The sequence below is a fragment of the Podarcis muralis genome, chromosome 7 (genome assembly GCF_964188315.1).
Source record: "Podarcis muralis chromosome 7, rPodMur119.hap1.1, whole genome shotgun sequence".
In the NCBI taxonomy this organism is placed as follows: Eukaryota; Metazoa; Chordata; class Lepidosauria; order Squamata; family Lacertidae; genus Podarcis; species Podarcis muralis.
In genome coordinates, this window is record NC_135661.1 from 80,602,262 (window position 1) to 80,624,152 (window position 21,891).

The following is a 21,891-nucleotide window of genomic DNA, read 5'->3' on the forward strand; positions in this document are numbered from 1 at the left end:
GAGCTTGCAGCACAGACGCATTCCTGGGATAATCTATCCTCCCTGGGGCAGGGTGGCGGGAAAAAGGAGTGTGGGCGAGGGGGGGCAGAGAGGCAGTGAACCCCGAGTGTCGTGCACTCCAGGGCACCCCCCCCTGCGTGCCTCCTCTTCCACAGAGCTGCCTCCGCTTGCCTCCCTATGACTCACACTCGCCTCCTCCCTTAGCCCCTTCCCGTCCTCCCTGAGTACCACAGCCCCTTCCCCCGCAAGACTGACTCAATGCTGCCTCTGCTCACAGCTGGGGGTGGGTGGGTTGTAGCCAGCCTCTTTCCCCCAGCAGGCAGCCAATAGGCTATGAGGTGAAGTAAGGAGACACGTAGGAACACCCCCCCCCCATCACAGACACACACACACCAATACACAAGCACACACACACACACTAGATCTGGGCACAAGGCCAGGCCTGGGCGAGGATCCCATTGTTGAGGGAATTGGGGGGGGGGGTGAGAAGGAGAGGACACAAACACACCACTCCCAGCACGCACTGCCTTACGCCAAGGGCGGGGTGGAAGGGAAGACTGACCATGACGTTGGGGCTGGGGGGGGGGGGAGAGAGAAAAACAATTGCACAGAAAAAGCGCCACCCACGCTCACTCTGCAATGCACATCGACTCACATGCAGATAACTCATAGGAGCCTAGCCTTCCTTATTCTTCTGCCCCAACACAGCCACACATGCTGCATGCAGACCCGCTGCCTCATGCAAGGCAGAACTTTTTGCCTGCAAACTCTGCAGCCCAAGGGCAAAACACACACACTCTGCCTTCTCTCTCTCGCCAGCGAGCGCATTTTATGTCCGCCGAGTGCAAAGGACAGAAGGTAGCACAGAGGGAGGAAAACATATTCACAGAACAGGAGGCACATGACACTCACAACCCAGATATACCTCTCTCCGTGAACGACAGAAATAAAAGCTGTATTTTAAGTTCCTTACTTCAAGGTGGCTTAAAGGGAGGGGCGACTTACAGCACACCATCCTGTCCGTCTAAAAGGAATGCAGGGGGCCGCCAGATTAAATGGACCTAAGCGCTGGCCACCAGATCCCGGACAATCCATACTTCCTCCAAGGAGTTCAGGGCCACATAAAGGGATCTATCCCAGAACGCTGCGCCTTTCTAGTTCTCATCTGCATAAATGCAAGCAAGCAACATTAGAAGTTTCACTGATGTGTGTGTCTTGCTTCTGCAGTGCCCACACTCACTCTCTGTAGAGAAATACATTCTCTCACATGCAAAAGCTCATGTTTGGCGAGGACACAGGAACACGCTGCTAGAAATGAAGGCCTCCTTTTTTCACGGGAAGATGAGGAATCATAGAATCATAGAGCTGGAAGGGACCCTGAAGGTCAACTGCTCCAACTCCCTGCAAAGCAGGAATCTCAACTAATGCATCCGTGGCAGATGGCCACCCAACCTCTGCTTAAAAACTTCGAATCAAGGACTCCACCATCTCCGGAGGGAGACGGGCTCAACTGGGATTGTCCACCGCTTTCAAGGCGAATGTGCTTCTGGCTTAATTCCTGCCCTGCCCTGACTGAGGCTAAGCTATCACTCAATGTGGTCATCCCATAGCCAGGCTAAACCACTTCAGGCCTAAAGATGCGCATGACTCAATGCTCTTCCATACAAAAAACATGCATTCCACATAGAAAACTGAACATGGGGGGGGGGAGGGGAGGGGAGAGCCTTACTCCTCAACATGCTAGTAAACGGAATGGAGGGATATTGATCACAGTTAAGTGGAAGATTATTCAATCATCTGAGTCACTGCCTGAGTCGAAAACGGTACGACTCAAACACAGGTTGACCACCCCCAGTGACCACTAGCCATTAAACATTTGTCGACCTAGTACTGTGTTGATACAAATACAACACCAGTCACTGTAGGGGGAAAGCTGCGTTCTTGTGCACACATGCAAAGCTGTGAAGAGGGCAACCGCAGATGCCTGCTGCCATCTGTTCCCATCTGGATTTCCCACACAGCAGTAGGCTGTGTGCACACACTGGCCCCTACTGCATGGGGAGTTTTGCATCCTGGCTGTAGCAGGGTGTGCTATGTGTTATGCAACTGGCTTGCTGGCGTGCTTTCGGCAGTGTCCTCTGTCAGGAGCACAATCATTTACCATACTAATATCCTGGCACTGTCCAGGGTGTAGGGAACATCCGGAATTGTGTAAGAGCAGGTATTCAGTGCTGGAACTAGGTACACACTGCATTACATAATAGGGAGAAAGCCACACATCACACCTTATACAACAACCCAGGGCATCAGAGTTCCACTAATGTCTGGTGCAGTGGAAGAGGAAAAGGAGACCTGTGTCCTGAAACTCTCATGCTACCTGGGGTCTTTCCCATAACCTGCTGCTACCTGATCCATGTTATTTTACCTGAGGATGTCAGTTGTTGCACCAAATACTTTCTTAGGTACAAAGCATGTTTTCTGGCACTGAGCTATGGTTGGTCCTACTCCAAACATTGCAGAGAGCTGCATCAGAGAGCCAGAGCCTGTTGCATGTCTAATGCATGTCAGAGTCCACATCCCTCCCAGCCATGCTTTGCACGTTTATCATGGTGAGCACTGGTGAATCCAGGCTGGCGAATAAAGCATGAAAAGCCTCTCGGACTCACATTGCAAGAACATCCGGGGGTGGGGGGTGGGGTTGGCCAGTGTGGTGTAGTGGTTAGAGCAGGGTTTCCCAAACTTGGGACTCCAGCTGTTTTTGGACTATCGTTCCCATCATCCCTGACTACTGGGTCCTGCTAGCTAAGGATGATGGGAGTTGTAGTCCAAAACAAGCTGGGTTAGAGTGTCCCAGGACTAGGGCCTGAGAGACCAGGTTCAAATCCCCACTCAGCCATGAAGCCAGTTACTGTCTTCCAGCCTAGCCTATCTCACAGGAAAAAATGTATGCCCCTTTGAGCTCCTGGGAGGAAAGGTGGGATATAAAATAAACTAACTTGTTGCAGCCAAAAAACCCCCAAAAATGTCTGACAGCCCTTTAAACGCTAATGAATCTATTGTGGTATAAGCTTTCATGGATTACTGCAATACAGTAGACTCTAGTCCACGAAAGGTCATACAGTGGTACCTCAGGTTACATACGCTTCAGGTTACATACGCTTCAGGTTACATATGCTTCAGGTTACAGACTCTGCTAACCCAGAAATAGTGCTTCAGGTTAAGAACTTTGCTTCAGGATGAGAACAGAAATCGTGCTCCGGCAGCGGGAGGCCCCATTAGCTAAAGTGGCGCTTCAGGTTAAGAACAGTTTCAGGTTAAGAACAGACCTCTGGAACGAATTAAGTACTTAACCCGAGGTACCACTGTACTCTAATAAATGGGTTAGTGTTTAAGATGCCACAGGATCGTTTTGTAGTTTCCCTCCCACATGCGAGTCTGCCAAGCCTGATCGCTTTCCACAGAATGGTTTCCTTTTATAAAAGCACAAGACAGGTGTGGAACGCAAGCTTGCAAGCATGAAATTCGCACTTTCAGAGGAAGTGCGAACGTACCCCGAGGTTTGCTCAAGCGGCACCACGACTGCGCCACGGGGAAATACGTGCACGGTGCAACTGCGGAACACACATGTGCATGCGATGGATATGCCCGTGCACACAACTGCGCAAGCATGCCCACGCTCAGTGCGAGTACACAAATAAACCCATCGCATGTGAGGGTGTGGGAGTTAGGGAGCCGGCACTACTGCAGTACGCGCAAAATGCACCTAAGCCCCAAGCCATATGCACAAATGTACAACTCCCCTAAATCTGGATCTGGTCTCTCCCGTTGCTGATAAAAATAGAGATGGGGCTCCGGGCGAGCAGCAGGGAGATGGTAGCCTTGGTTACCAGTTGCCGAGAGACAGCAAACTGCAGTTGTGATGCTGCAGGGAGATGGAGCCAGTGCCTTGGGAATGGGAGAAGCACATGCCACGCTCTCCCTTACCTCGCATGCTCGAGTCCTCACCTTTGTCCCAGGCGCACTCTTCCCTTCATATGTCCTAGCACCCCAGAGCAGGATTTGCACAGACCTGAACAGTGTCCTGGACACACAGAGCTCCAGAACCTGCCCGTCACCACTGCCAAAATGAGGGCCTGATCCCCAGAAAGCAAACCTCAAATGTAACCTCTGATCTCAGAGTCCCCAAAGAGTGTGTCTAGTTGGGTGCAGAAACCTGGTAAAGCACAAGCGTGCATTCTTATCCACCCCAAAAGGTCTCTCCCAGGGGTGAAAGGGATGGGCTCAGAGGCAGTGTTTGAAATTAGCCAGGTGTCAGAAGAGAAGAGTTTGGATTTGATATCCCGCTTTATCACTACCCTAAGGAGTCTCAAAGCGGCTAGCATTCTCCTTTCCCTTCCTCCCCCACAACAAACACCCTGTGAGGTGAGTGGGGCTGAGAGACTTCAGAGAAGTGTGACTAGCCCAAGGTCCCCCAGCAGCTGCATGTGGAGGAGCGGAGACGCGAATCCGGTTCACCAGATTACGAGTCTACCGCTCTTAACCACTACACCACACTGGCTCTCTTTTGTGCCTGGCTTTCGACAACTTGCGACCAAGTGAAGGTGCCTGGGTCCCAGGATGGCGCCTGAGATCTCCACCATCTGGGGATCGATCATTGGATCTGGACTGTTTTCATCCAATAATACCCCTCCCAGTTATATTTCATCTGCACAATTGGAATGAATTTCTGGAAACCAATAGTTTTTTTCTACGCAGACCGAGCAGGAGCAGTCGCCATTAAGAGAAAGAGGTTGGAATAAGCCAATATACATGTGGACCGTTCCTGGAGCAAGGGACTTTTCTTCTGTAAGTTCTCAAAGCTTTTTACTTAGCTTGTCTGAACCAGACAGATGAGACTAAATCACAGTCAGTCCATCATCTGGAAAAAATGACTTTAGAGCCATCTTGCCCCAAAATGGCAACTAGATGTTCCCTTTTGGCGACAGCAACCTTGGTTTAATGAGCCATTGGCTTCTAGCTTATATATCTGAGTTTCTAACACTGCTCAGAGGTACCCAGTGGTATGGAGTTTGGATCTCACATTATGATTTTGGCGATAGCAGCCACCAGGGGGAGAAAAGGCTGTGAGGCTTCTTATGGTACAGAACAGTGGATGGGGTGGGGGGCAAACTGCAGTCAGCCAGCTGTTCCGTGTATGTTCCTCTTTCTCCACTCACTCATGCAAGCGTCATGTGATGCTCCAGCAGTCGTGCGCATGGGCGATACACAAAACACAGACTGGCGTGCAACTGGTCGTTCCTATGGGTACCGGCAGTTATATTAATGGCAAAGCCTTGTCCACACATGGATGGATGGGAAAACGTACCGCGACACCTGGACACGTGTTCAGCCATGTCGCAAACCGTATCTACTTGCATGTGGGAATGAGTCCAATGTCTAATAAAGAAAAGTCATGTCTGAACTGGTCTCTTGGCTGCGGCAAATGCTTCAACCCAGGCGTCTCAGGGTCAAGAACAGGATGGTGCAGCAGGCATGACTTGCTGCAATGAAGGAATCAGGGAGGTGGGTGCGGGGTCACAGCACTGGGTCTCCCCAGAACTGCCTCCATATTCATTCTGCACACTAAAGCCCCATCTGCACTACCTATTTAAAGCAGCATCATTCTGGGAACTGTAGCTCTGTGAGGGGAATTGGGGTCTCCTAACCACCTTCAGTGGGACACGGGTGGCGCTGTGGTCTAAACCACAGAGCCTAGGACTTGCCGATCAGAAGGTCGGCGGTTTGAATCCCCGCGACGAGGTGAGCTCCCGTTGCTCAGTCCCTGCTCCTGCCAACCTAGCAGTTCGAAAGCATGTCAAGTGCAAGTAGATAAATAGGTACTGCTTTGGCGGGAAGGTAAACAGCATTTCTGTGCGCTGATCTGGTTTTGCCAGAAGCGGCTTAGTCATGCTGGCCACATGACCCGGAAGCTGTACGCCAGCTCCCTCGGTCAATAAAGCAAGATGAGCGCCGCAACCCCAGAGTCGGCCACGACTGGACCTAATGGTCAGGGGTCCCTTTACCTTTTAACCACCTTCGGTACCCTAAATAAACTACAACTCCCAGGATCCTTTGGGGGAAGCCATAAAATCTTAGAGCTCGAAGGGACACATGGGCAGGGTTCAAAACTTTCATCAGCACAAGCAGCTTCTGAGCTCTGGGCACAGTATTGAGCCTGAGATTTGAGATTAAAACTATAGAAAGAAAAGAAAGGGGGACCTTTTTCTGCCTCCCCACTTCCAGCTACTCTCTGAAGACTGGAGAAGAGACCCTCTTAGGAATATTAGGGGGGTGGGCAGGGGAAGGACTAGACCGTGTGAAAAATGAGCATAATATTTTAGCTGCAGTTCCTTCATTTTCAGCTTTGTATTTTTGTTATAAAACAGCGTGCCTAGACATTGTTGTGCCCATAACCTAGGCTTAAGGTGCCATTTAGCTCCTGGCTTTCATATCTCAGTTTCTAACACTGCCTAAGGGTCATCAAGTCCAGCCCCTTGCAATGCAGGAATCTCAACCAGATCATGCATAACAGATGGCCAGCCGACCTCTGCTTAAAAACCTCCAAATAAGGGGAGTCCACCACCTCTTGTGGGAGTCTGTTCCCCTGCCGAACAGCTCTGACTGTCAGAAAGTTTTTCCAAATGTCAGAATTTCCTTTCTTGTAGGGTTGCCATATTTCAAAAAGTGAAAATGGGGAAACAAAAGCAATTGACATTTTTGATCTACTTTTAAGGGAAATCCAAGGCAAAAATGACACTGCTGGCATGGGCTGCCATATGTCCAGATTTTCCCGGACATTTTGCCACTTTCCGCCCGGACACTGCTTCCGAGTGCAGTATTCCGGGTATGTCCGGGAAATTCCGGACGTATGGCAACCCTAAAGTTTATTGTAACTTGAAGCCACGGCCTCGAGTCAAAAGCAGGAGAAAACAAGCATGCTCCCTATTCCATTTGACAGCCTTTAAGATGGCTATCCTATCTCCTCTCAGTCTCCCCTTTCCCAGGCTAAACATACCCAGCTCCTTCAAGTGCTCCTCATAAGGCTTAGTTTCCAGACCCCTGATCATCTTGGTTGCCTTCCTCTGCACATGTTCCACCTTGTCAACATCCTTCTTAAATTGTGGTGCCCATAACTGGACACAGGATTCCAAGTGTGGTCTGACCAAGGCAGAATAGAGTGGTACTATTACTTCCCTTGATCTGGACACTATACTTCTGTTGATGCAGCCTAGAAGAGCATTAGCCTTTTCCCCCTGCTACATCATACTGTTGACTCATGTTCAGCTTGTGGTCCACCAAGACCCCTAGATCCTTTTCACACGTATTGCATTAAGAACAGGTGTCCCCTTCTCTATATTTGTGCACCTGGTTCTTCCTGCCTAAGTGCAGAACCTTGCATTTGCCCCCACTGAAATTCATTTTGTTAGCTTGCGCCCAGTTCTCCAAACTGTTAAGGTCATTTTGAATTCTGATTCTGTCTTCTGCGGCATTAGCTACCCTTCCCAGTTTGGTGTCATCTGCAAATCTGATGAGCATCCCCTCAATTCCTTCATCCAAGTCATTTATAAAGAGGTAGAACAACAACAGGGCTAGAAGTTGTTTAAATGATTGTTTAAAGTTGCATGACACTTATTGAAATGCGTAGCAGGGCTATATTGTTGTCCCATCCAAAAACGGTTTGAAGTCCATATTGTGATATTGGTCTAGTAATTTTTGACCTGGCAATATATTGCAAATCGTTATATGTATGTGTGAGCTATGCAAAAATCACAATGTGGGGGAACGCATGAAGCCAGCCAAGGCCTCTACATAGCTCCATCCTCATTTCAGACATTGTGATATATTGGTATATCGCCGTGTTTAATTGGCGATATATTGTGATGTAGAAAACCAGATATCGCCCAGCCCTAAAGCATAGGGCAGATGGAACCCTTCCTACAAATTCTAAAGCCCTTTGCTATCAATAAGATCAAGTTCTAAAATGCCAACACTTCTGAGTATCTGTGTGGAGTGGTATTAATCCAGCATGTCTATGCTGGATGATCTACACAGCAGTCTTAAAAGCACCCCCACAAAAATTGCCAGCCCACCTAAGGTAAAGGTAAAGGTACCCCTGCCCGTACGGGCCAGTCTTGCTAGACTCTAGGGTTGTGCGCTCATCTCACTCTATAGGCCGGGAACCAGCGCTGTCCGAAGACACTTCCGGGTCACGTGGCCAGCGTGACAAGCTGCATCTGGCAAGCCAGCACAGCACACGGAAACGCTGTTTACCTTCCCGCTAGTAAGCAGTCCCTATTTATCTACTTGCACCCAGGGGTGCTTTCGAACTGCTAGGTTGGCAGGCGCTGGGACCGAACGACGGGAGCGCACCCCGCCGCGGGGATTCGAACCGCCAACCATGCAATCGGCAAGTCCTAGGCGCTGAGGTTTTACACACAGCGCCACCCGCGTCCCGCCAGCCCACCTAGGATTGCCTTATTGTTATATCCTGCTCCAAGACCAACCAATACAGGGTGGGTTAGGAATATTTTAATAAATAAACTCCTAACACATACCTCAGTCAGTAGTGGTACACAGCTGGCCTAAAAGGAAAACGGGGGGGGGGGGATAGAAGCAACTCCCTTCCGGTTTACGAACGCTTCCCTGCCCAGAGACAATTTCTATTCACCATACGTGAGTAGATATTTAACCCTAACCCAGACCTCTGGGGGGGGGGGTAAAGATTACCCCAGTGGTGCACTTTTAGTTACAGAGTTTACACAGAAGTAGGCTGACAGCAAGGGATTCGGGTTTCCTAGGGAAACCTGAACCAGAAATTCTTCCTTTGCATCAGGAAAAATTCAGTTTGCATCAGGAAATTTTCTTATGCCCCGGAGAGCGACCTAATTGAGCATGTTCGTTTTACCTATATTTAGTAAGCAAAGCTAAACCGTTGGAAACTGCCGCGCTCGCCTAGCATTATACTTGGGAACCAGCATCTCTCTGGTGTTGCTTAATGCGCTTATGAAACAGAAAATTCTGCGTGGGGAAATAAAAGCACTTTAAAATGGCAAGTTGGAGCCAAGCGGGTTCTCCCTCAGAGTGGACCCACTGAAAATGGGCCCAAGGTAGTCATGGAATCAGATTTGGAAGGGATCCCAAGAGTCATTTAGTTCAACATCTTACAACACAGGACTCACAGCTAAAGCATCCCTGATAGATGGCCGTCTAACCTCTGCTCAAAAACCTCCAATGAAGGAGAGTCCACAACTGTTCCACTGTCAAACAGCTGTTAGTAACAGAAAGTTCTTCCTAATGTTTAGTCGGGATCTCCTTTCTTGTAATTTGAATCCATTGGTCCAGGTCCTACCCTTCGGAGCAGCAGAAAGCAAGCTAGTCATGGTATCCAATTCAATGAGTCTTCTCCTGAGCATGATTGACATTCCGTACAGCCCTTTCCATTTTGGAAAATTTCCCACCCCACATTATTTGCCTGCCACATAGTCCTTCCAAGATATTACTGTGCTGGTGGCAAACAATATCCCCAAAGTTCGCCCACTTACCGTTTGCAGTTCTCTTTAAGAAAGGCTCAGACATGTCTGTGTCTTACACATATATGTACACATTCCAAGAAACACAACCGACTTTTGCATTAGGGGTTTTTCTAATTCTCTCAAAAAATGCAACATGTTGGGGTAAAAGACTTCTGAGAGAAAGCGACAGGCCTAAAAGCCTTCAAGGTGGTCTTTAACTCTCCCAGCCATTAATCATATGTCACACAGCTCTTGGCATCATCTAAGCAGGTTAAAAACAAGGTGATCTCAAACTGATCAAAACTAGCACTTAGCCAAACTGGTCGGTTGGCTGGCTGGCTGGCTGGTTGGTTGGTTGGTTAGTTAGTTAGATATCCCACCTTTTCCCCAGAACAAAGACTCACAGTGGCTCACAAAAAAAATTAAACTGGACTTGGTAGCATGAGACTCTTAATCTCAAAGTCGTGAGTTCGAGTCCCACCGTTGGGCAAAAGATTCCTGCATTGCAGAGGGTTGGACTAGGTTATCCTTGTGGTCCCTTCTATAATTCTGAGTATAGGCTCCTGCTCCCAGCCTTCATTAAAACCCTATTGCTGTTTTGACTTGGACAAAACTAGGGCAACTTCTTTAGGCAGATCCAAGCCAGGAAAGCAGTGCCAGTTCTAAATACCCAAGTCTCCTTTCAGTGACTTGGGAACTGAAGAGCAGCCCTCCTGGATCAGCCAAAAGCTGATCTAGTCCAGTACAGTGGTACCTCGGGTTACAGACACTTAAGGTTATAGACGCTTCAGGTTACAGACTCCGCTAACCCAGAAATAGGACCTTGGGTTAAGAACTTTGCTTCAGGATGAGAACAGAAATCATGCAGCAGCGGCGTGGCAGCAGCAGGAGGCCCCATTAACTGAAGTGGTGCTTCAGGTTAAGAACAGTTTCAGGTCAAGAATGGACCTCCAGAATGAATTAAATTCTTAACCCGAGGTACCACTGTATCCTGTTCTCACAGTGGCCAACCAGATGACTATGAAAAGCCTGTGTGCAGGACACAAACACTACAACCTGGGAACTTGCTTACTTATTTTTGGGCAAACTTGTTTTTCTAGATCAGGCTGATGCGGCTCACGACCCAACCAAGTCAAATGCAACCCACCAAATGTGTACGGACATGCACAGGATAGTTTGGCTAACCTGGCGTTGTGGCCTGCTTGGGACTGCAAACGGCAATGAGTGTAACCTAGCAAGTAGTTCAAAAGCAGTGTGGGCCTGTTCTCCATTCCGGAGTGAACTGGGAAGCAAGTGGCAGAACATGAGAAATCCTGGGGGGGAAATATCTAGACTACTGTAGGATCTCTCTTGCACAGACACACAGGCACTCTCACAGAATCAAAGAAGTATAGAGTTAGAAGGGAACCTGTGGGTCATCTAGTCCAACCCCCTGCAATGCAGGAATCTCAGATGACACTCCATCCCTTGCAGGAGCTGGGACAAAACTTGGAAGCTCTGCGTGCCCCTACCTCCGGGAGGAGGAGAGAATCTGTTTCGTCAAACGTCCAGCCACAACTAAAGGAGACCAAAGTTGAAATCCCAACTCAACCCTAGACGGACAGGGCTGCTGCCTTGAGCACATCACATACTCTCTCTGCTTCAGATTCCACAACTATCAAAGGGGACGGTTAATGGGCCCAATCCAGCCAAGGCTCGCTGCGATTTCCGCCTACTTAAAATCTCCCGTACTGAGGAGTGCATAGGACTTTGCTGCTGGGTCGTGATGTAGGCTAGAGGCAAATTCACAGAGGGAAAAAATCTCTCAATGGCTATTAACTACAACAGTAACCACAAAAAGTAGGACTCTGAATAGCAGATGCCTGAAGGCAGGCAGACAGGCAGCGGGGTGTGGGGCTTATTGCCCCTTGCGCCCCTGCTTCCTGAAAAACACAAGAAGATACTGGGCTACAGTAGGAGTGGGGAGAATGGACGAGAAGGACCTATAAGGAAAGGCTGCAACAGCAAGAAAACTGCTGGCACATTTGCAAAGCTAAGCAGGGTCCAGTATGGTTCCAAACTGGATGGTTGAGAGTCCTGCATTTGTAGGGGGTTGGACTAGATGACCCTTGGGATCCCTCTCAACTCTACTATGATTTTGGACTCTTTAGCCAAGAGAAAGGTAAAGGAGAGGTGCCATGATGGAAGTTTATAAAATTATGCCTTACATGGAGAAAGTGGGGAGAGGAAAGTTTTTTTCTCCCAGTAGGACTCGTTGACGTCCAATGAGGCTGAAAGATTCGGGACAGAGAGAAGAAATAACTTGTTCACACAGCACAGAGTCTAACCATGGAACTTGCAGCGATGGCCAACAACTTGGGGCAGCTTTCTTGCCAGGATGGCTGTGTATTGCCTCCACGGATGGAGGCAGTATTGCTTTTGAATAAGAGTTGCTGGAAATCGCAAGAGGGGAGAGGGCTCGGACCCCACTTGCTGGTGTCCCCCACACATCAGTTTGGCCACTATGAGAACAAGATGCTGCACTAGATGGGCCATGGGCCTGATCCTGCAGGGCTCCTTCTTCTGCTCTCATGACCTTTGGCCTGAAGCGGCAGGACTCTCACGAAAATGTTGCCGCCAGCTCAGTGTTTGAAATTAGCCAGGCGCATTTTGCACCTGGCTATCGGCCACTTAGGGACGCGGGTGGCGCTGTGGGTAAAACCTCAGCACCTAGGACTTGCCGATCATCAGGTCAGCGGTTCGAATCCCCGCGGCGGGGTGCGCTCCCGTCGTTCGGTCCCAGCGCCTGCCAACCTAGCAGTTCAAAAGCACCTTCGGGTGCAAGTAGATAAATAGGGACCGCTTACTAGCGGGAAGGTAAACGGCGTTCCGTGTGCTGCGCTGGCTTGCCAGATGCAGCTTGTCACACTGGCCACGTGACCCGGAAGTGTCTGCGGACAGCGCTGGCTCCCGGCCTATAGAGTGAGATGAGCGCACAACCCTAGAGTCTGGCAAGACTGGCCTGGACGGGCAGGGGTACCTTTACCTTTACTATCGGCCACTTGCGACTAAGTGAAAAGGCCTAGGTGTCAGGATAGGGCCTGACATCTCCACCATCTGGAGGTGCGTGCCATTGGATCCGGACTGTTTTCACGCACCAATACCACATCCTGGAGAATTCTATCAGTTATATTTTATCTGCACGGTCAGGGTGAATTTCTGGAACCCAAATGCTGTTTCTGTGCAGCCTGAGCAGGAGCAGCGAACAACACTTACCCCACCCCACTGCCCGGCTCACAGTCACAGTTGTGAAGAGTATTCCTACGTTATGAATGGTCCATAAAAAGAGAGAGGTCAGAATAGGCCAATATATATGCGGACTGTCGCTGGATCAAGTGACTTTCCTTCTTTAAGTTCTCAAAGTTCTTAACAAAGCTCAAGGTTGTCATCTGAAATAGCCAGATGTTTAACTGAGAATCAACCACTTTCAGTCCATCCTTTGTAAAATAAGACTTGCCCAAAAATGGCAACTAGACATTCCATTTTCTCGACTGTAACCTTGGCTTAAGGAGCCATTTGGTGGCTAGGTTGACATATCTGAGTCTCTAACATTGCACCAGCTATTAAGAGGAGGTTAGGCTACAAACCCAAAATGGAGCACCAACAAACCTTTCGCCTTCCCTTCATTGTCATGTTTGAATCACATCTGCACCAGGTTGGCTGCACAGAGCTGGAGAAAAACACTATCCTCAGATGAACTATGTGGACACTTTCAAACTCCCTCCTAGATGCAGCCTCAAAGCCAGCGTACATTTCCTCCCTCCGAACAGCACTGAGTAAAGTATCTCTTTGTACCTACAACTCATGGAGCACTTTCAATTCACAATGTCCTTCACAGTCCTGAATGCCCTTGCTTTCACAACAACCCTGCAGAGCAGGACGCTACTGCTGCCGCTGCCCAAAAAAGGAGTACTTGCTAACAGCAGCAGGCCGGCAGTGGCTGTTGAAATCAGATCTCCAGGGCCTAGATCCAAAGCAAACTCTCTCGTCCACTAGGCCATACAAAACACAAGATCCCCACTCTCTTTCTGAAACAGAGACGCAGCCTCTCTCGGTGCAAAGAAGAAAACAGTTAGGGCAAAGTCAGAGCGGATTCAAAGCAGGTATATGCACAGGACCTAACGCACAGACAAGTGCCTCGTTTTCATCTTCAACAGAATGAATCTTGGGAACCATCAAATGCAGTCCACACAGGGATTGAAAACTGTGCCAGAAGACGAAAACAAACTAAGCAACCAGCCCAACTCACCTGTCCCAGGCCTTCCCATGATTATCTCCTTCTTGGGCGTGGGGTGGCTGGTGTACTCTCCAGGGACGATGACAGGCAGGAGGGCTGCAGGAGAAGGATGGAAGGCGACTGGCTGGAAGGGGGAGGAGACGCTGAAGATGGGCGGGGCCTGCTCGGAGGCGGAAACCACGCAGGGCTGGCTGGAAGGAAGAGTCCGGCCCACGTTGATGGGCACCGGAATCTGCAGCTGCCCCTTGCCTGGAAGATGCTCCTTGGAGCCGGCCTTCCCCGCCCGCGGGCTGCCCACCCTCCCCTCCAGGGGCTTTTCGGTGAACTTGGAGGGCAGCGGCACGTCGGGATTCCGCACGATGACGGGCGAGTCCCTTTGCACGGCGGGCACCCTGCGCACGGTGGGGCTGGGGTCGGAGGTCAGCCCAGCCGGCGGGGGCACCAGCAGGAGCGGGGAAGCTTGTTGGGAGCGGGAGGAGAAGGGCCCCGCCCCGGCGGGCGACACGGCCCGGAAGCCAGCTGGTGTGGAAGGAGTGGGTGTGTGCGAGACGGACTCGACGCCCGAGTCGAGGCTCTCGTTCTTGTGGAAGTCGGCCGCCGAGCCTGTGCTGCTGTGGTGCGAGTCCCCGGCTTTGCGCTTGCTGGGGCTCATGGGCACGGTGAAAGTGAGGTTGGTCTGGAAGGTGATGCCCGAGTGGTGGCGCTCGCGGGAGGCCGCGTGGTGCAGCATCTCAGGGCTCAGCACGGCGCCACCGACACCCTTCGGCGTGCTGGCACTGACGTGGCGGCTGCGGGCGGCAGCCCTCTGGATGACGGGCGAGGCATTGATGGGGCTGAAGTTGGCCGGGCGGAAGCCGAAGAGGGGCGAGGGAGAGGGAGAGGGTGCCGGTGAGAAGGGAGACTGGTTGGAGACGGGCGAGAAGGAAGGGGTGCCCGAGCGAGAGCTGCCCAGGGAGACCAGCATGACAGCCGCTTCGCACTCATCAAACTCGAAGCGGGATAGGTCGGCGGGAGGCACCAGGCGGGGCCGAGAGTCCCCGCGCGCGCTGCTGGCCTCGCTGTCCCGCGAGGTGTCATCCCAGTCAAATTCGGCACTGCCCTCCCGCAGCCCGCTGGCCCGCCCCTCCGAGAGGCTCTCCATCTCCTTGGTGCGCATGGAGAGGTGGCGGGAGCAGTAGCCGCGCCGCTGCGACTCCTTCATGCAGCCCTCCCGGGAGCACAGCCGCCGCCACTGCTTCCCGTTGAACTTCTTGCGGATGCCATTGGGTGTGCACACCACGTCCCCCTTCTTGTACTTCTGCTGGGCCGCCGTGAGGGGAGTCCGGGAGCGAGACGAGCCCGGGGTGCTGCATTTGTCCACGGACATGACGCTGCTGCTGCGGCTCCCGCTCGCATCCGGGCTCAGCAGCGGGGACGGCTGCTCGGGGAGGCGAGGGAAAGCCGGGGACTTGGGCGGGGACAGGATCTGGGGCGGCACCACCACGGACTTTTCCTCTGCCCGCACGCAGGCACTGATCTTGGAGACTTCCGCGTCTTCAGGTTGTTTCGGGTCGGGGCACGGGAGGGCCAGGGCGACCTTCTCTTCTTCCGGCAACGGAGGTGACTTTTCAGGCAGCTTGCTGTCCTCGGGGGCAGCTTCGCAGCTCCATGGCGGGCGCAAGAGGCGCAGGGCCGAGCGTGTCACCCAGGCGGAGTCTTTGCGGGCTGCCGCAGTGCCAGGGAGGACGACGGGGCGGGCAAAGCGAACTTTGTAGGAAGCCGGCTTGGCACTCACCTCGATGACGGTGCCTTCCCGGTAGGCCGTCTCCTCAGGGTCCGTACAAGCACAGACCAGTGTGCCAACCGCCAAGGCCCCTGGCGGAGGCGTGGCGTCCAGGACCACGTCCACCGCGCCGGAGCCCAGAGCCCCTTCGTAGTACGCTGTGACGCGGTCGCCCACAAACTGCACCCCCAAGTCCTGCCCCCGGCGGATCTGCTTCACTACGGCCGGCTGAAAGAGCCCTTCACGCCGGGCCAGCACCCGCTGTGAGCGCAGCTGCCGCAGGTCATAGTCGCTCGGGGCCGTGGCCCAGGCGTCCCCTGCCCCCTTGTCGTTCTCGTCCGCAGAGTGCTCGCTGGCGGTGTCGGTGCTGGACGAGGGGCAGCGCCTGGGCTCATCCTCGGTGGGCCCCGCCGCGCCTTCACTGCCATTCGACTCGTCGCCCCCCGGGCACTTCCTGCAGGGCGCCCGCGACTTGAAAGTGGCCGTCTTGCGGTTCAGGGAGGCTTCCGCCCCGCAGGCCTCAGTCCCCGGGTCCCTGTCCCCTTCGGGCAGCTTGTAGGGGTCCTCGGGTGTCCCTGCCAACTCCTGCAGGCCGGGATCCATCTGGGGCTGCAGGCACCGGGCACCTGGGAAAGGCGGGGCTTGATCTAGAGACTCCTCCCCTGCTTCTTCTTCGGGTTTGGGCCCCTCCTCAGTGGCCTTGCGCTTCTGGGCCTTGGCTGCCCGAGTGGAGGGTGGGGAGCGGCTGCTGCTGCTGCTAGAGGAGGAGGAGGAGCCAGCAGCCTTCCTCGCTGGTTTCATATTCCCTCCAGGCTGGGTGTGGACTCAGGGAGCTGAGGAGAGAAAGACAAGAGGCAAAGGTTACAAGAGCAGGCAGAGGCTCGTTCTGCCGAGGTTCCAGCGAACCAGAGTGACAAAGCCCCATACCTGCTCTCTCACTGGTCCAAGGATCTGGCCTCTCCTTCCCCACTATTGCAGCCATCCAGCTTTTCAGAACTTGGAGGTTTTGTTTTAAGCTAAAGGGCAGGGATGTCATACAGAATCATAGAGTTAGAAGGCACCCCTAGAGGGTCCAACCCCCATGCAATGCAGGAATTTCAGCGAAAGCATCCATTATATCCTAAACATTTAATGACAGAACTCTTGGGTATCCTATGAACCTGAATGCTGGGAAGATTCAGGGCAGAAAGTACTTCTTCGCCAGTGCAGAACTCACTCCCACAAGGGGCAGTGACAGCCACCAGCTTGGATAGCTTTAAAAGAGGAGCAGGCGAGTTCATGGGGAATAAGCCCATTGGTGGCTGTACACTCCATGGCCATTCTCTGCCTCCACAGTTGGGAGGCAGTAATGTCTCTTAATACCAGTTGCTGGAAACCACAGGAGGAGAGACTGCTCTTGTGTACAGCTTGAGGCTCTTAATCCAAAGGTCCTGAGTTCAAACCCCACGTTGGGCCAAAGATTCCTGCATTGCAGGCGGTTGAACTAGACGACCCTCCAACTCTATGATTCTATGATTCACGTTCTGCTCACTGGTTCCCCAGAAGCAAATATAGGGCCACTGTGAGAACTAGGCATTGAATCAGATGGGCCTTTGGCCTGATTCAGAAGTCTCCTTGTAGAATCACAGAATTGCAGAGTTGGAAGGGAACCCCAAGGGTCATCAAGTCCAACCCCCTGCAATGCAATTCTTAAAACGCTCCCTGCTCCCATTGTCCTTCCCCAGCTCTAACCCTAAAAAAGATCCTTCCCGCAAGCACAAACCCACCTGCTACTTCTCGCTTGTGTGAGGTTCGTGGCAACATATTCCATACTTTTGCCCCGTCCCATAACTCTCTGCCCACCTCCCGGCCCTGAGCTCCTTCACCTCATACAACTGTACAGTGGTACCTCGGGTTACAGGCGCTTCAGGTTACAGACTCCACTAACCCAGAAATAGTACCTCGGGTTAAGAACTTTGCTTCAGGATGAGAACAGAAATCGCGTGGCGGAGGCGGGAGGCCCGATTAGCTAAAGTGGTACCTCAGGTTAAGAACAGTTTCAGGTTAAGAACGGACCTCCAGAACGAATAAAGTTCTTAACCCGAGGTACCTTTCTGTATTCAGAAATGGAGAAAACACAAAGACCGCTTTGGCAGGCACTTAGCAGGATACACTAATGGTTGGGTAGCACTCATACGCCACCCCTGGCACCATTGCCAATGAAATCAAGAACAAATGAAATAAATAAAAGAGCTTAGGTATTCCTGCAATGCAGCGGGTTGGACTAGATGACCCTCGGGAATCCCTTCCGGCTCCCCCCCCCCCCCGGAAGGTCAGTCATGACGCTTAACTACGCTATGTTGTAAATCAGGGAGGGGGAACCCAAGTCCCTCTTAACACCACCGGACAACAACTCTATCCTTCCTGGCCATTGGCTGCGCTGGCTGGGGCTGATGGGAAATGGAGTCCAAAAAATACCTGGAAGGTCACAGGCTCCCCGTCACCATTCTACAGAATGGGAGAGCAAGCGTTCAAGCAACACAGAACTCCTCATCAGATGAAGGCGTTAAAACTTACGATAGAGTACAGGGTTCTGTATGGTACGGCTTGCACCTTTGACATTCTGAATAAGAAACCCCTGGGTGATGTTACTACGAGCAGGTGGTCCTTTGCCTTCATTTTTAATTATACAGCAGAAGCATCCATGGGGAATAAAAAGTGAGAGGGTCCTGGGGACTGGGTGTTATGCCGTAACAACCGTCGGATTTCATGGACCAGGCAAGTTTTGCCCTGCAAGGTCCCTCAAAACGGATGTTCGCTGAGCAGCTTATAAAGAAATGTGTATGATAAGCCCCCACAAGGAGGCTTGCTTGGCCTGAAACCAATCGGGCTAGCATAATAAGAAGCTTTCACCCATTCCAGCATCTCTTGAGATACACTTCTCTCCATTTCTCACACGTCTATCCCAACATGAGGCAGCTCAAGAAAACGGCATATCCTCACTTGTTCAATATGGCCAACACAGTTTCTCAACGGCTTTCCATAATGTGCTACCCGGGTAAGGGGTGCAGCGAACTCAGGCAAAACCCAAAGAACCCCAAGTTCTGCAGAGGGAGGCTGCTTCCTTGTTCACATGCCTCCCCCTGCTACCAGCTTGGGTGCAGCTGGTGGGCGGGGAGAGGAATGCTCAGAGACCTCCGGAGGAATCCTTCCTAGTTCCCTTCTCATCTGAGGCCTGGAGACAGGAGCAGGGTGCAAAGGAATGTGGAAGAGTTGCAACCCATCCGCTTGGCGGCAAGCAGGGATGTAGGCCAAATCCCCTCCTCTTCCCCACACCCCACCAAAAAGGGAGGGAGAAGAGGCTTCCTGGAAAAAAACAGACTATGGGCGAACAGTCTCAAGGATTGGCTCGACACAGCATTCCTAATGTTATCATTCCGGGCGCTCTCCCTGGCTTCAAGCTTCCTTGAGAGAGAGAGAGGTTATGCCAGACTCTCCATGGCTGCTGCCCCCATCTCCCCCACTGCAAACCCTCTAAACATGTTCCTCTTCTCCCACCTTTCCCCCAGATCTGCTCTGGATCCCTTCAGCTGAAGATGTGGGTGCTCTGTTCCCGAGTGGTGGAGCAGCGGCACTCTGTATGCACTCAGAGGCACATGCTGTTACTCCCCATATCCTTGGGCTGAATCGGAACAGGTCCCCATGCTAATACCTTGTGTGGCCGGAGAACAATTAAACCCGATCTCGTCCACACACCTTCTCCCTGCACAATCCCCCCCACCTGCCCCATATAGGAAATGTTTGGAGTATTTTCACGTTACTACTCCCCGGAGTCATATACACACAGCCATGCCATCCTTCCTTAGCAGCCCCCTCCCAAAAGCCAGCAAAGTGTCATCTGCTCTTGCCCATGGCCTTATATCTGAAAGGCAGACCCTCTACCCCACAGCACCTCCCACAAGTGACCTTGCTCACCCCAAACGCTGAGCAGAAGACTTTCCTTCGCTCTTGACAACGCTCCCACCAGGCAACTAACTTCCCAAAGACCCCTCCCATGTTATGCAACTCCTCTCCGCTCCCTCTTTCTCCCCACCCCCACCCCAACACACACAAACACCTCCTGCCACGCACACACAATGGCCAGGCCTCCCTGCCAATCCTCCCATCCCATAATAACTGGCGTTGGGTCTCAGCCTGGGCCGCTTCCCTACTCAAAGTCATCACACCACAGCCAGGATAGGCACCCCTCTCCTCTCCTGGTGGTGCATCACAACCCACTTGCCCTCCCAAACATGCCCAGGAAAGGGGAGCTGGGGGGGGGGGGGCAAAGCTGGTCTCCCGCCTTGATCCCACCTGCCTTAGCAGCTGCAAAAGGGATCGCATCCCCCCCCCGCCAGAATTCTTTTGCATAAAACCACCAAAAGTTGTGGCACATAAAAACGGGGATTTCTGCTGCTGCTGCCTCCTGCTGCTGCCTTGCAACTCTGAGGGTCCCCATTTTGGGGCTGCGGGAGTTGGTACCTCCCGGGACCTAATGGGGAGGAGGGGGAGTAAAGTTGGTGCATCCCACTCCCTCCTTTTCCTTTATGGAGCCTCCTCTCCCCCCCCCTCCTTGGGAAGGGGGCACAGGAGTTAATATCACCCCCCTTACCTGAATGACTCCCTCTTTCCAGGGAGTTTAGGATAGCCAGAATTCTTTCTGCAGGGAGTCTTGGTACAGTCCAGTTTTTACTCCCCCCCCCCCCGCTTCTCCGATGGTCCAGCCCGAGCCCCTCTCGGCCCCTCCGAGCCCCTTTTACTCCAACAGACAAAATGGTGAATGAATCTGGACCAGCTGGAGCCACTGTCCAATCGGCACCCACAACTCCGTGACAGATTTTCGTACGAGCCAATAGCTCGCCCCCAGAACTTGCGCATTCCCCACCTCCCGAGACAGGCAGCTCGTGCGGCCTATCAGCGATGAAAGGGGTCGGCCAGACTATTCAAAGCATTCCTGCCCCTCCCTTGAGAGAAGCACTTACAGTAGCCTGTAGAAAGGTGAATTAAGGGAGATGTGGGAGAAGCCCACCATACAGTAGCCAATAGGGACGGAGAGGCGGAGCAAGAACACAGACTTGTTTACCGGGCGCCAGGCGAACAGGAAGAGCGAGGTTCCGCTGAGCCTCATGGGACATGTAGTCTTTAAGGACTTTCACCCACAGCTGATTGAGTCTTCCAACCCTCGCAGAAAGAACTTTAATTCCCATGACACTACGCGAAATACAGCTGAGGCAGAAACGGGGAGCTATCCTTCATGGGACTTGTAGTTCTTGTCACTCATCCTTCCCATACTGCGTAGGTGTGAAAGACAACAATTCCCATACTGCCTTGCTAGCCAGGCTTCTACCGCATTAGAAATGCCGAGCGCGCAAGGGCTGCCGGCCGCCGAAGTCATGGTTCCCATAAAGTGTTATGGGAGAAACCAGGAAGTTACCAGAGAAAGAACCACAACTCCCGGGATGCAACGCGCCGTTCCTCAGGACGGTCAGGGTGCCGGAGAATCTTCAGGGCCAGCGATGCCCATAGGAAAAGCAGAGGGACGTACTCGTAAAAGACTAGCGCACCCATCATGCTTTGGGGCAACAGAACGTCTCTAAAGAAGCCAAGGCTCCGCGCACAGCCTCATGGGATTTGTAGTCCAAAACGGCGGCCCGCCCTGTAAGACATCCTGGGGAGTTCCCCTAGGAAAGACTACAACTCCCATCAAGCTCTTCCGCTTGTTACTTCTAGCCTGTCCCCTCCCCCCGCAGGGCTGCAAAGTACAACTGAGGCAAGCGGAGCGAACGGGGAGGGTGGACTTCGTTCCCATCCCAAGTCCCCTCGGCGGAAGGTCCATTTTTACGTAATTTGCATGTCATTAGCATATTCATAAACTCACCCGTCGTCCGCTCCTGGCCTCCCTTGCCCCGGCCGGGCCCCTCGCGCTTCCCCTCAGCAACAGCGGAGCCGCCGCCGACAGCTCCGCGGCCAATCAGCGTCCGGACCGGGATCCCCTTCCCCACGTGGGGCTGGGGAGGCGGGGCCGGCAGCGACCAATCAGCGCCTGGGGCGGCCTAGGAATGAAGTCACCAGGGCGGGTCCGCATTGGCCGGCGCTGCCGGAGTTCGTGGCCAATCAGGAGGCGCTTTCGGCAGGACAGGAACGGGCGAGAAGTCGGGAGTTGTGGAACCTGGAAGATGCGGCGGGGGGGGGGGCGACTTCTCGCTCGCACGCGCGCGCACACACCTGCGCGTGCAGGCCCGTCACTTCCCCGCAAGAGCGTGGAATGCACACAAACACACACA

General features: G+C 52.6%; 1 protein-coding gene across 5 annotated transcripts in view; it reads right to left on the reverse strand.

The window, feature by feature from the left end:
* The window catches only part of CIC (capicua transcriptional repressor), a 47,381-nt gene extending 25,752 nt beyond the window's left edge, over positions 1 to 21,629 (reverse strand). For 4 of the 5 annotated variants that reach the window (XM_077932193.1, XM_028742332.2, XM_028742330.2 and 1 more), the window contains exons 1-2: positions 21,486 to 21,629; positions 13,840 to 16,422 (exon numbers count right to left, since the gene is read on the reverse strand). In XM_077932193.1, the coding sequence (XP_077788319.1) occupies positions 13,840 to 16,390 (2,551 nt within the window). In that variant the 5' untranslated portion in view covers positions 16,391 to 16,422; positions 21,486 to 21,629. Of the gene's footprint in view, positions 1 to 13,839; positions 16,423 to 20,219; positions 20,381 to 21,485 lie in introns of those variants that run through there. The other variant, XM_028742331.2, reaches the window with a different exon arrangement.
* Positions 21,630 to 21,891: the final 262 nt, after the last annotated feature.